Source organism: Rhinolophus ferrumequinum, chromosome 3 (assembly GCF_004115265.2).
Source record: "Rhinolophus ferrumequinum isolate MPI-CBG mRhiFer1 chromosome 3, mRhiFer1_v1.p, whole genome shotgun sequence".
Classification (NCBI taxonomy): domain Eukaryota; kingdom Metazoa; phylum Chordata; class Mammalia; order Chiroptera; family Rhinolophidae; genus Rhinolophus; species Rhinolophus ferrumequinum.
Genome location: NC_046286.1, coordinates 46,478,827 through 46,493,039, shown reverse-complemented (window position 1 = coordinate 46,493,039; position 14,213 = coordinate 46,478,827). Strand labels below are relative to the sequence as shown.

At 45.3% G+C, this 14,213-nt stretch overlaps 1 protein-coding gene across 3 annotated transcripts in view; it reads left to right on the top strand.

Moving 5' to 3' along the window:
• The window catches only part of BACH2 (BTB domain and CNC homolog 2), a 326,058-nt gene that overhangs the window by 296,419 nt on the left and 15,426 nt on the right, over positions 1–14,213 (top strand). For all 3 annotated transcript variants that reach the window (XM_033100232.1, XM_033100245.1, XM_033100236.1), the window contains one exon: positions 9,478–11,070. In XM_033100232.1, the coding sequence (XP_032956123.1) occupies positions 9,478–11,070 (1,593 nt within the window). The remainder of the gene's footprint in view (positions 1–9,477; positions 11,071–14,213) is intronic.

The window sequence follows — 14,213 nt, the reverse complement described above, 5'->3', positions numbered from 1 at the left end:
GCTGGGAGGAGGGTGGGGATGAGAGAGAAGGTGAAGGGATGAGAAAGCACGATCGGTAACCACAAGATGGCCACGGGGATACGAAAGACAGTTTGGGGAATATAATCAATAATGTTGTAAGGAGTTTATAGGGTATCTGATGGATACTTGTCTTATTAGGGAGACCACTTCATGGACAGTGTAGATACCTGACCACTGCGCTGTACACCTGAACCTGAAGCTGAATAATAATAAAGGTCAACTATAATTTAACTTATATATAGTCACAGGATGTGGAGTACAGCATGGAGAATAGAGTCAGCAGAACTGTAACAGCTATGTACGATGTCAGAGGGGTAGTAGATTGGGGGCGAGGGGTTATCACTTTGTGAAGGGTATAAATGTCTAACTAGTACATTGTTTTGTACACCTGAAACTAATAATAATGATAAAAAAAGAAGGTTCTGAGGAGGGACTCAACTTCTCTTCACTAGAAACCTTTAAAAATGTTTTGTGTTTCTGGGTGAAGATCAAGTGGTTGATGGTTGGTTTGAAATAAGTTGAGGGACTGAAGAAGTGAATCAAACTTTGACTCAAGAAAACTCTGGTCTAGGAAGATCACTGGTTCCCTGAATGGGGAGGTCATTTAAAATGGAAATTAGGCAATTTTGTTTTTAATCTTCTTTTTAAAAATAATTTTCTGTTAGAGGTGGTTTTTCAAATGAAACTATAAACCTAGATGCAGGTTTTTACTACTTTGTTACCAGTGAGTGGGATGCTTTTCACTTTCATTTTACACCGAAAAATGTAAAAAGTTACTACTATTTTTACCTATTTTAGGATCTACACTTATACTGAAATTGGGTTTTTAAACATTATTCCATGAAGTTCATTATATAATCTTTCAGAAGGGAGAGTTTCTATTTTCATTGTATGCTTTTAGAGTAAATATGAATATATTTGTATCATATACCGTGTTTCCCCGAAAATAAGACCACCTAGCCGGACAATCAGCTCTAATGCATCTTTTGGAGCAAAACTTACTGTAAGACTCAGTCTTATTTTACTATAATATAAGACTGGGTCTTATATAACATAATATAATACCGGATCTTACATTAATATTTGCTCCAAAAGACACATTAGAGCTGATTGTCCAGCTAGGTCTTCTTATTTTTGGGGAAACAGGATATAACGTTTGCCCATCACTTACCTGGGAAATATAATCATCAATACCTGAATGAGAAAATAATTAAGGGCGCAGATGAAGGAGGTGAGATGAGGAGGTCAGACCACCCAGTTGAAGTTCCTCAGGGTCAGGGTGTTGCTAGTTCCCAAGAAAGACAACGAATGTTTGCTTCCCCTTCTCTGTTCTCATCAATGCTGAGACAGCTAAAGATACTCCTCAGGGGCAGTTTCAGCTGTTACGTAGCCCCATGATGATTCTGAGCTGAGCGACCCAGATAGGGAATACCTGACATTCCCTCTAAACATCAACTTCATCAGGCTGCCTTTCTGATTTGGAATAAAGCTCTGGTGCCACATGGCTCCCCACTAGAAAGGCATTTCTGCTTTGATGTCTTCCAGAGTCTAAGGACCGATGCTAAGCTGATCCCTGCTACTTTACCAAATTCCTATGTGATAAAAAGGCTTTCTAGGATTTACAGAGTTTCATTGGGCAATAGAGGGATTTATCAATTATCTTTATTCGTTAAGAAAAATCCAGGCACTGAATCTGAACAATGTACATAATAAAAGAACGAAGTGTGAGATTCATCCTTCTTCATATCCAGGGAAGTACCACTTCCAGTTGGCCAGACTCCTTTGGATAGAGCTATATAAAACTGAATATTTTAAAGAGTGGAATACAACTTAGAATAATGTGTTTCCATATGAAATACAATTTCGTTTCTGGTTCACTTCAGAGAGACAGCAACAGATAGGAGAGGAGTGTCACAGTTGAGCTCCGCAGTCAGAAGTCTTGGATAAGCCCTGGCTGCCTAGCCATGTGGCTTTGGGAAAATCCCTTCACCTTTCTGGGCTTTCTGGGCTTCACCTCTTTTGCTTCCTTGTTTGCAAAATGGATGAGGATTGAGTCAGGGAAACAGAAACCATGCCAGGTGTTTCAGAGGGGATATAAAACGGAATTGGTTACACAGGTGTTGGAAAACTGGAAGAACAGAAAGGGGAAGAGTGATTAATGGCTGCAGGAAGCAGCTACCACTCACTGCCGAGGCAGGAGGGGATAAAAGGGACGTAGGCCCGTGGAGGAGACCGCCCCTCATGCAGCCACTTCCCCAACACACCACTAGGGAAGGAAAGCAAAAGGGAAGGAAACTGAACCACAGCTTCGCCTTTCCTCCATCCTTCTGATCTCCGACCCGTGTCCCTTATTGGCTAAATCCAAGAAAAAGTCAAGCAGCATAGGATCCTGGGAAACGCAGTTTTTAAACGCCCAGGCTCAGCATTACAAGAGGGAACAGAAGCGAATGGGCATGAGGCCAAAGCAAGAGTAAATAAGCAGCATATGAGCTTATAATTTCAGACTAAAATTCAATTAAATGATCAGAATTAAAGTTAGTAGTTGGTCAGAGCTGTTTACATTTTCCTGTGTGTATTAAAGTAATGCTACTTTAGCATGTGGACAGAGGTGGGTGGGTGGGTGGGTGGACAGATGGGTGGATGTTTAGATAGATTTGGTTCTCATCTGAACCATTTCCAAATAATCTTTGTTACATGTTTTTAATTTAAAAAGTTTGCATTTCGTCCATGGATTAGGAAACACTACAAGATTACATTCTACAAACCCTTGTGACAGGAGAAATTATAGTGAAAATGTGGGTTATTGTAGGGTCCTTCCCAAAAGCTCCTCGGAGTCAGTTTCAGAGAATCTGGATCGTGCCTCTCAATCATGTGGATTCATGTCATGTCTTTGTTCACTTAACCTTACTGATTTTCTTTTTTTTTTTTTAACCAATGAAATATTCATCAGTGGGCTGACCATGTATTTCAGTTCAAGGTACCCACAATCCTGCCAATCACCACTATCTACACTGCTGATCACAGTAGCTCTGCCAGCTAGCTTTTGGAGTTTCATTCAAATGGAGTTCCACTGTTTGACCTCTACCCTGGGATGCCATCACCACCTTTGACAGCAGGGAGCCCATTTCAATTGCAGGGGACAGGTGACGTGTATATGTGTTGAAAGGGCCAAATTCATGGGCATACGTGTGCAATTGCACAGGGCCCTGGACTCAGAAGTCCCCTGTACTTGGTTTAATGTCCTGCTGTCATCGTCTTGAAATTCTCAATCTCTGAACAGGAGGCCCACATTTTCACTTTGCACTGAGCCCTGCAAATCCTGTACACCAATCCTGGTGTTGGGGCAGACGACGGCCCTTGTGAATAGAGGCCCAGGAAAGGCCTCACTGAGAAAGTGGCCCTTCAGGAAGAGCCTGAGAAAGACGAGGGAGCCAGCCATGCCCTTCTTTGACTTATCGGATGACCTTCAACTCAGCCTGCAGCACTCAGGGCAAGGGTCACCTTCTCTAGCAAGGCTTGTATAATGCCCTGAGAAGTTACTGCCCCCAGCTGGGTCCTCCCTTGGCACCCTATCAATACCTGTTACTCACTCAGATCACATTGTACACATTTGCGTTCAGCATCTGTCTCCCTGGTCAGCCTCTTAGCTCCCTGGAGAAAGAGACTAGACTTAATTCATCTTTGTAATAACAAGAGGAGTAATAGTTGTTACTCAATGCCAGACCCTGTTCCAAAGGTTTCACTACAAAGCAGCCATTGTTCATATCCTCTCTTACAGTGGAGAAACTGAAACACAGAGAGGTTAAGTAACCCGCCCAAGTTACACAGCTGGTACATAGTAGATCTAGAATTTGAATCTAAGGAAAGCTGGTTCCCCCAGACTTCATACAGCACACAGCGAGTGCCTGGTATATGGTTGGTGAGTGACTGAGCAAGTAAAAGAAAAATAGTGACTAAGAGATCAGATAGAGAATCTCGGGGGGCAGATTTACAGTTACGAGAGAGGGATTGTATGTTGTGGCTGCAGACCCAAATTTGAGACTGCACAGGAGAGAAATCACACTTAATTTTATGCTTTTAAGCTATATTCGCTAGCACAGGTGGTTTTCCTTAGCAAAAAAACTCCACCCTACAAAATTGTATACTTATATGTATAAATCAACTTGAATGTTGACTTAGTTTTTGTATTATTACTTTAGGAAAAGAAACCAGATTGTTTTCTCTTGCTTTATCTTTAAAAATGCTAAAATGACCAGAAGCTTTGTTGAAATAGTGAAGTTAATTTAACCAGTATGTCCTGAGTGTAGTGTGCTTTCATAACATGCCGCTTTGGAGAAAAAAGGGTGATACTATGGATATCAATTATAGGAAATTCAGATGAGAAGTCTTGGCTCTTTGCTGTATCAGTGTTCATCGTGCAGAATGGGAGGTAGTGCATTGGAAAGGAAGAGTTGTCACCAGTGTTGTTTTCTTTATTTAACAAGAGCCTTGCTGTACAAAAATCAACCAAGAGGGACGGTCAGTGGCCTCAGCGTTTTAAAACGTCCATCAGCATAGCTCTGTTACCTTCAGCTTCCCAGGTCCTGCAGTGTATAAGAGATCCAGCTTCATCGGGGAGGTATGCATGGTGTTGCTGAGGGCAAAAGGTCCCATGTCTTGTAAAGGTGTACTTAGGAGGTCTTGAGCAGGATGCCGCCCTTCTCTCCGGGAGCAGTCCCCAGATCTCCTGATTTGTCTGATGAGCCTTCTACAGATGGGCTCAGTGCTTCTGCCGTGTATGGACGCTGCCAGAACCAACTGAGGAGGTCTTAATCACATGGCTTAAGGAGGGAGCGCTGTTCCAAGTCTCATAAAAATTCCCAAACCCTCTTTGCACTATACGCCTGAAGGCCAACTGCCTGATCCCTGCGAGAGCCCAGAATGACAAAACTGTTAGAAGGTCCCTGTCATAAGCTCTGTCCAGCAGTAAACGAGGCACCTCCTGAGAGGGACTGCCCCAGCTCTGCCCGCAGCACCCACACATGTCCTCTGCCAGTCGAGGTTTCACCAGTTCATCTTCCTTTCATCAGCAGCATAAAGATGCTACATCAGAACCCAAGGGAGCGTAGGGTTAAGGATCATAGTTTCAGTGGGTCAGACGTTCTGCACATCATCAGCGTGTGGACACACACCGCAGTGCCTGGGTTTGGTAGTCTGACCTGATTTCTTTCGGGCCTGAAACCTAAAGGTCAGTGCCACTTGCCTTGTATGTGTTGACTCCCGGATGAGGTCATTGCCTCCTTTGGAGCCACCTGAGAGCAAGGCAGGTGTTACTTCTGCCCTCTCTCAGGTCTTAGCCCCTCGTGGCACACTCCATCCTGCCCCCAGTGTGTGATCCAGTCTTATCTGGAGCAGTGTGTATCACACATTGGGGAACCAGGTAGTTACGTGTTAAGCATGATGAAAAGATAGTCTTCAAAAAGATCCGTCCAAAATAGTTCATTCAAAATGCACGCCTGTTATCCCAGGTTGTCATTAATATTGTATTTTGCATGTGTTTATCAGACCTTTAGGCCATTCCTGACCAGCAAATTTTAACCTAGATACGTCTGCTTCCCTTAGAGCAGTGGAACACAGTTTCATTAACACCCGTGAAATAAAACTGGCATGCTATTTCTAGTCACTTCATTCCACTTTAACTTTATGATCATTACCTTTTTAAATAACATCTTTATGGGTCATTACTTTTGTGTGAGATTCTCCACCTCCCAGCCCCTCTTATTTTTTCCCATTATTGGAGGCTTACTTGTTAAAAACAGAAAGTAAATAACAATGCAAACTTGTGGTCACAGTTTCATAAACATACAGCTTCACATTGGTACCTGGATATTTGCTTTACAAGTACAATGAATGAGTTTAATGATTCCTAAAAATGGAAATACAGTGCAGCCTACTCAAGATGGAGCCTAAACCAATAATTAGAAAGGCTCTGCCTGTTTTCACACTGGCCTGCAGGTGTGATGGGCTCTTGCTTTCTGTTTTGTATATTTGGAGGTGTTACAGCTGGCCTGAAGTGCACCCGAGAGTGGTCCCTGCCTGGGACACCTGTGGCAGTTTATAAGGTACCCATTGTATCAAAGCAACCCTTGGCCCAGCACAGACATAGAAAGGGGGAATTCACTGCACTCCAGGTGTCCTGTTTGTGAGTGTTCAAGGGGTCCCCACAGACCTCAGCACTTTCCTCTTCTCCTGAACTGGTCTGGATTTCTCAGTCAACAACTAATTGTGTAATCTTGTGAGAACCCTTCCAGTGTTGACTTCCATTGTGGCTTAGTTGACTTTTCATTGTTTGTACCTATCTACAAAGCAGAATTGTAGGTTTCTTGAGCACAGGCCTGAGCCTTAGCCTTATCCATTCCTCATAGCACTGGGATTGGTATCCCAGCTCTGTGACCGTGGCTGAATACCTTCACCTCCTGGCTACTCAGTTTCCTTGTCTACAAAATAGAGTCACTCATGCCTGCCTTGCGGGGCGTTATGAGAACCAGCTAGCACGGTGCTGGGCGCCAGGAGGTGCCTGGTGAGTGATAATTCTGACTCACTAGACAGAGCCCTGCACACAGCAGCTGAGCAAAATTTAGCAGAATTGGATAGGGCAAAGCAGAATTAAACTCATGGGGGACAAGGTAGTTATGGACTCTTGAAATCTCATGGTGAGAACACCATTTCCTCTGACCTTGGGCTTGAATGACAGTTAAAAACCCCGTTTTTATTCATGACTCTTTCATGACCGTCTGATGATCATTTTCAGCTCATCATGTCTCCTAAGCCCAAAAGGAAAGGGGATTTGATTCGAGATATTGAGACTCTGCTCATCAGCATCCTCAGTCCAACTCCTGTATCAAGCATCAGCCCTTCCTTGAGTAGAAACGCTTTCTCCAGCTCCTTTTGGCCCTGTGGCAACTGGTGGCACCCAGGACCGATCCAGTGATGCCATAGGTGTTTCTGGCTTATTTAAGAATTTTCTTTTAAGAAGCAACCATGGTGGGGGACAGTGGTGGGACCTACTGAGACCAAGAGCATCGAAATAAGAAAGAAATGGTGATAAGGGTGAGAGGATGAGGAGGACTGTATAGAAAACAGACTACACTGAGATGAGTTTCCCCAATTTCCCGTAGAGTGAGTGATCACATCTGCCAAAATTCGAAAAGTATGTTATCCACTCAGCCACTGGCAGATGGCCTAGGAATGGAGCCTTGCTTGATTCTGCCATTCCTCTGTTTGTGGTGGAGCCATGTTCCAATGAAGAAATGGATGATGTGACATTCTCATTGCCTTCTTGGGTTAGTTATAAATACGTCCTTCCTTGCCTTGCACTCCCTTTTAGAGGTTTCTGGGAGAAATGTCCATAAGATAGATACAGTACGTACTAGATTTGCTGAGTCTCTTATGGTCAGCTTAGTGTAAGACACAGAAGCATATGATAGATGAGCTCCTTTTCAGTATTAGTGCTAGAGGACAAGACAAATCCTCTTGCCTGTCTTGGATTGGTTGATTGGTTTGGTATATTGGTTTACACAATGCCTTGCTCCAAAAGTTATTTTGGACAACTCACCAAACGCTGTGTTGTCACGTTCTGTACACTCTAGTTGTGTTAGAGGCACAGTTAGATTTATGACATATTCAGTAACATACAAACTTTTCTCAGCTGTTGTACCACGTTAGAGACCCTAGTTAGATGCAGACTTAGAAAGAGAAACAAAACAATCCCTAATCTGAAGGACCTTGGCATCTTGTGGTAAAACACAGACCCAGTTAAAGGTAACAAAAGTGAGAGAACAATGATCACCCTGGCAGAACTGTCACATGGGTCTAGCAGTCATGGTTTTTGTTGTATTGTTTTGTAACCAAATATCTTGGGACTCATTAACTGACAGAAAAGTTTTTTATTTGGAATTTTATTTAAAGTACTTCAAAATTCTAACAATTAAAAATCCCATTCAGTTATGTATCTAAGAAATTTCCCTTCCTGGGAAGAATGCAGCAATATAAAGTCAGGGCTGCCCTGGAGAATCCAAGACATTTCCTCAATGTGGCTATGGGGGCTGAGAGGCTGGTGTCATTCGTTCTCTCTCGTAGGTTTGGCTCCCAGAGAAGTCGATGTCCAAGTTGAATCATGAAGAGCTAATATAAGTCCTCACAAGAGTTTGGCTCTGTGTGCTGTGGTGAATTTAGTACATGTAGAAGTCGGCTACAAAGGTTGCCCGTTCATCTTGCTCTGCACTTATTCCTCTAGCAGATATTTTTAAATCCCTTGTACTGTAGCTTCCAGCAAGGCCCCGTGATTGCCTCTTTCACTGATTTGTACACATGACTCGTGGACCTGCCTCCCTTTCTGTGGGGTCATCAGTGCTTGCAAGAACCTAGAGGATGCATGGTTTTGCATAGAGGGGAAGGCTGCCTGCCCTGAACACCAGCAAGTTCAATTCACTTACACTGGGAAAAAAAAAAAAAAAAAAACAGTTCACCTTAGGCAAAGTATTTCTAATTGTCTACGTTATTCTGTGTGTGCGTGTGCATGCATGTGCGCACGCGTACACACACATAAATAGCACATTATCAATCTGTGTAAAATATAATGGATGAGCAGCGCATGACAGAAGGCTTAGCCTCTGAAGATTTACCAGGAAAGAAGACAGCTGCACGGCAAAGCTGCTGCTTATAATTAGGGAAGGACTAGCGCATGTCCTGCGCCACTCAGCAGCTTCAGTCATTTAAATGACAGCCAGTTTGTTTAGCTCTGTAACCCCCATTCTGTACGGGCCAGGAGTTAATTTCTTGTTGAGAACAAGAAATTGGTTTGTCATCATCTCTGGTGTTGTAAGATCAGGTATGACGCGGTGAATGAAAAGTCCCAACTAGAAACCATGATGAATGAACAAAACAGGCGTTGCTTCGAATGTCTCTGTTTAACTTTGTAAGTGAGGAAAAACTATTTGAAACCCTACGGACTTTCAGTTTTTAACGGGGCCCTCTTGCCAGTTGTGCGGTTGACAAGAAAACCATAATGCTTTCTTTGGCTCAAGGCAACGGCAAGAAGTGTCACATCACTCCTTCTGTAGAGTGGCTCTCAACAGCACTGATTAGGAGGGAAATTAAGCTTCCCTTTGTTACCGTGCATTTTTGCCAGGATCTTTCATTAGTGTAAACACTGAACCCGTTGTCATCTTGTTTAGCCACTTGACCCTGGTGATTTTCAGTTCTGTGTGAGGTGATGAAATAGAGCAGTGGCATGCACGCAACAGGCACTAATTATTGGAAGCAGAATCATTGCTGACCCAGTATGAGATTAACTGTTCCTTTGCAGTCTTTCTTCTGGGACATTAGCACTGTCTGCGTATCTTGCTTCAGTTGAGGGATTCGGGACAATAGCAGTGCTGACGGTTAACATGGGCAATTTCTCTGTTTGTTTTGCAGGTCACGGCCAGGGGCTTTGGGCCACTGTTACAGTTTGCCTACACCGCCAAGCTGTTACTCAGCAGAGAAAACATCCGTGAGGTCATCCGCTGTGCCGAGTTCCTGCGCATGCACAACCTGGAGGATTCCTGCTTCAGTTTCCTGCAGACCCAACTCCTGAACAGGGAGGATGGCCTGTTTGTGTGCCGGAAGGACACGGCCTGCCCGCGCCCACACGAGGACCATGAGAACTCCGCAGGAGAGGAGGAAGAGGAAGAGGAGGAGACGATGGACTCAGAGACGGCTAAGATGGCTTGCCCCAGGGACAAGATGCTTCCAGACCCCAAAAGCTTTGAGGCTACCACCATCCCAGTGGCAGAGAAGGAAGAAGCTTTGCTGCCCGAGTCGGATGGGCCAACAGACACCAAGGAGAGCTCTGAAAAGGACGCATTAATGCAGTACCCCCGATACAAAAAATACCAGCTTGCATGTACCAAGAATGTCTATAACGCATCATCACATAGTACCTCAGGTTTTGCAAGCACATTCAGTGAAGATAACTCTGGCAACAGCCTCAAGCCAGGGCTAGCCGTGGGGCAGATAAAAAGTGAGCCACCCAGTGAAGAAAACGAGGAAGAGAGCATCACACTCTGCCTGTCCGGAGATGAGCCTGACATCAAGGACAGAGCAGGGGATGTCGAAATGGAGAGGAAAGAGCCCAGCCCTGCCCCCGCCCCTGCCCTCCCCGCTGGGGCCACCTGCCTGGAGAGATCCAGGAGCGTGTCCTCTCCCTCCTGCTTAAGGTCTCTGTTCAGCATAACAAAAAGTGTGGAGCTGTCTGGCTTGCCCAGTACATCTCAACAGCACTTTGCCAGGAGTTCCGCATGCCCTTTCGACAAGGGCATCACTCAGGGTGACCTTAAAACTGACTATGCCCCTTTCACGGGGAATTATGGACAGGCCCACATGGGCCAGAAGGACACGTCCAACTTCACGATGGGGTCGCCCCTCAAGGGGCCTGGGGTGGAGGCTCTCTGTAAGCAGGAAGGAGAGCTGGACCGGAGAAGTGTGATCTTCTCCTCGAGCGCTTGTGACCAAGTGAGCAGTTCTGTGCATTCATATTCTGGGGTAAGCAGTTTGGACAAAGACCTCTCTGAGCCGGTGCCAAAGGGTCTGTGGGTGGGGGCAGGCCAGTCCCTCCCCAGCTCACAGGCCTACTCGCATGGTGGGCTGATGGCTGACCACTTGCCAGGAAGGATGCGGCCCAACACTAGCTGCCCGGTGCCAATCAAGGTCTGCCCTCGCTCGCCCCCCTTGGAGACCAGGACCAGGACTTCCAGCTCATGCTCTTCCTATTCCTACGCAGAGGACGGGAGCGGGGGCTCTCCCTGCAGCCTCCCTCTCTGTGAGTTCTCCTCCTCGCCCTGTTCCCAGGGAGCCAGATTCCTTGCCACAGAACATCAGGAACCAGGCCTGATGGGAGATGGAATGTACAACCAAGTCCGACCCCAAATTAAATGTGAGCAGTCTTACGGAACCAACTCCAGCGACGAATCCGGATCATTCTCGGAAGCAGACAGTGAGTCGTGTCCTGTGCAGGACAGGGGCCAGGAGGTAGGGAACCCACATAAATTCAAGCATGTGATCCACTCTCTCTCGGTCCTTTATCTGGACTCTCCCTTCCCCTGTTCCCCACCACTCCCAGATGGTTCTTACGTGCCACGATTAACGGTTCCAGTAAAGGTACTGCCTCCCCCATCCATGGAGGCAGGATGCTTCATGGTGCTTCCGAATTAACTGCTTTTGTCCTAGAAGGCTCTTGAAATTGGATCTAGATTTCAGTAGTCAACAAGAAGAAGCAAGCTGCTTAGTGAGAAAAGGAAGTCTAATGCCTGAAAGCACGGTCAGGAACTTCAGACCTCTTTTTCCCCTCCTTTCTCCTTCTCCTTCTCCCTCTGCCTTGGAAAGATGCTATACGCATCACCTCCATCCTTGCTCCTCACCCTTCGTGGTGAGAGGAAATATAAAATCCCTTTCCAAATGGATAGAAACTAGATAGATCCACCTGGGACAGGTGCTTTCCCAGCATCCTTTAAATTTTCCTTGTCAACAGAAGACCCTGGGGTCGCAATGCAGGTGACGGACAGCTCACCATCCATCCTGGTCCCAGGGTCACTGCGGAAGCCCCCTAATCAGTCACACGTAACTGTATAATGTATCATTCCTGAGCATCCCCCACATGGCGAGAAGTTATTTGGCGGGGGTGGGGGTGGGGAATGGCGTTAAGGAGTGGTTGCTGCCCACCCTGAAAGCAAAATGCTTCATAGATACAAATTCTCAAAGGTTCCATCCGTGTCTCGCTGATGCTGGGAGAGGGAACAGGAGCAACACCAGCCACGTCATCAAGATCCATGTGGCTAAGGACAGGGGAGAAGACACACCCCATATGTCCCCCACCCCCCATAACTTGAGAGTACCCTGGGAAGACGCGAGGGAGTCTGTGCCACAGTCTGGCACTGTCTTACTGGTTGATAAGGAACCAAGCTGAGACTGCCACCTGTGTCTCAGACCTGCCTCAGGAGCTGGAGGGAGTGAACCCAGTGAGAAGTCCCTCCTCAGAGCTGCTTATCCAAAACACACAGGAGGAAGTGAAGCGGGATCCTCGTTAGCCAGTGAGCGCCCTCATACACCTCTGCGCTCGCAGGGTATGAGCCTCTCTAGTAAAGCCGGGACGTTAACCCAACCAGACAGCAGAAATGCCACACGGGATGAGGTGGCTTTTCACAGAGCCACGTGTGGTTTATTCAGCCTCTGCAAGATTGGCAAGAAGCACATGAAGTTTTCGTTAGGGCATGTTTTGAAAACAGATTCTAAAGCTCTCTGTGCCAACTTCAGAAATACCCTGTGGTCAGTTCCTTGTTTTACCAGCTAGCCTGGTCCCTCCTCTTCTATTACTTCCTGGCAAAAACAGAGACAGACCAGATTTCATTTAGTTAAAAGGAATTATAAAGAAATTTGAATGGGAACTATTCCTACTCAAATACACCATATCCTCTCCGGTCTGGGATGGGGGCTTGTGCCCAGAGCCCCAAGCCAGAAGCACATTTGTGTCTCTAACCTGAGAGGATTGAGGTTTTGTGAAAACAGCAAAAGGCTGTTGCTCTTTCCTCACTCATTTCGTTCCCTCCAATCACAACTTTTGTGAGGTGTGTTTTGTCTTTTTTCCCTGAAACTCTTCCAAAGCAAACCTGATGCAGAAGCCTCGTCACTGAGTCAAGTTCATTGGCATAATGATTTATCTTGCCAAGGATTGGTGTCATGAAAAAAGGACAAATGCCTCCATATCTTTGGCATTTTGTCTCTCCCCTAAGAGAAGCCCCAGTAAGCTAAAGGGGTGATGGTTTTATGACATTTGTGCATGTTCAAGGAACTGTCAGTTTCCAAAAAAATCTGTTGTCTCTCTACTGTCCCAAGGGAGAGCTTAAAGTCATTTCTTGGAACTAGTGCCACCAACAAGAGCACATGGTTTTTCCTGTATTTGAGCCATATCATTTGTCTACCTTAGAACTTTCAGGTCTACATGAATCAGTTAAAAGGAGGACTCACTCAATCTATAAAAATAGTCATGAATAGGACTAGTCGCCCCCTGAAATATACCACTCTTTTAAAAAAAAACTTTTATTTTTACTTTTAAAAAAAAAACTGCTGTTTTTGCTTTTCTAAGCAGTGAAAGAAGTGACATTTACCAAAGTTTTATGCCATTTCAGAAATCACACATAGGCCCACCCCCCCATTCTGTAGTACATTTTGAACAGGATTGTTACAGTAAAGCTAAGGTTTTTCCCAGTTTTGACATTTTAGTTTTCCTCTAGTAGAGGAGACTAGGTTTTCCAAGAACTATCTCAGGGACTCGGCATTACTGCTCCTCTTTGAGTTAATAACTTGCTTTAGGGAGTTCCTTCGACCCTGGTAGAGGTGTGGTCCCCGGTAATCGTGGTGACGACAAATCCTTCACAGCGTGACTCATCACTCGTTTTCTTGAACTGATCCTGAAGAAGCCAACTTCTCCTGAGCTGACTCTGCCTCCGTCAGCTCTTGTAGAAGGTCCAGGTAATTTCTCTTCCAAGCAAGCCCCAGGGAGACACCAGAGTCAGAAATGCAAACAGGAGTTCTCACCTCCAGCTGGCCACCTGTCCAGGGCTTCAGACGGACGTTCCGGGCTCCCTCCCTGTCTGTCTCTCTTCTTCCTCCTCTGTGAGGAGCCAAGATGTTAGATGACAAGAAGTGTTAGCATACCGTATATTCGGTAGATGTTCTAGTTCTGTTCTGTTAACTCTTCCATCTCATCAGCATTGACCTATCTCATCCGTTTGCATTATTCCCTAGCTTTAAAGAAAGCTTAAATTAGCACAATACTGTCCTTTATCAACAATCAGCTTTTTAAAAATGACTTTCGTTATTTAAATAATCAAACAGCATACTCCGCCCATCACATTCCAAATTGAACAGGCTTTCTCTGTGCCTACAACGATATGCAAACACATATTCACATTTCTAGGGGTCGGGGTTTTGTTTTCATGGCATTTACTATATAAGTACTCAGCAACTTGCTTTTTTTTTTTTTTCCACATAGCCACTTCTGCAGTGTACATGTATGTTGGTCAGTCACGTACGGCTAACTCATGCTTCTTTAATATCCATGGGTCCCATAAGTCACAGTTTACTCAGCTGTCATCTATCAACAGCCATTCCAGTTG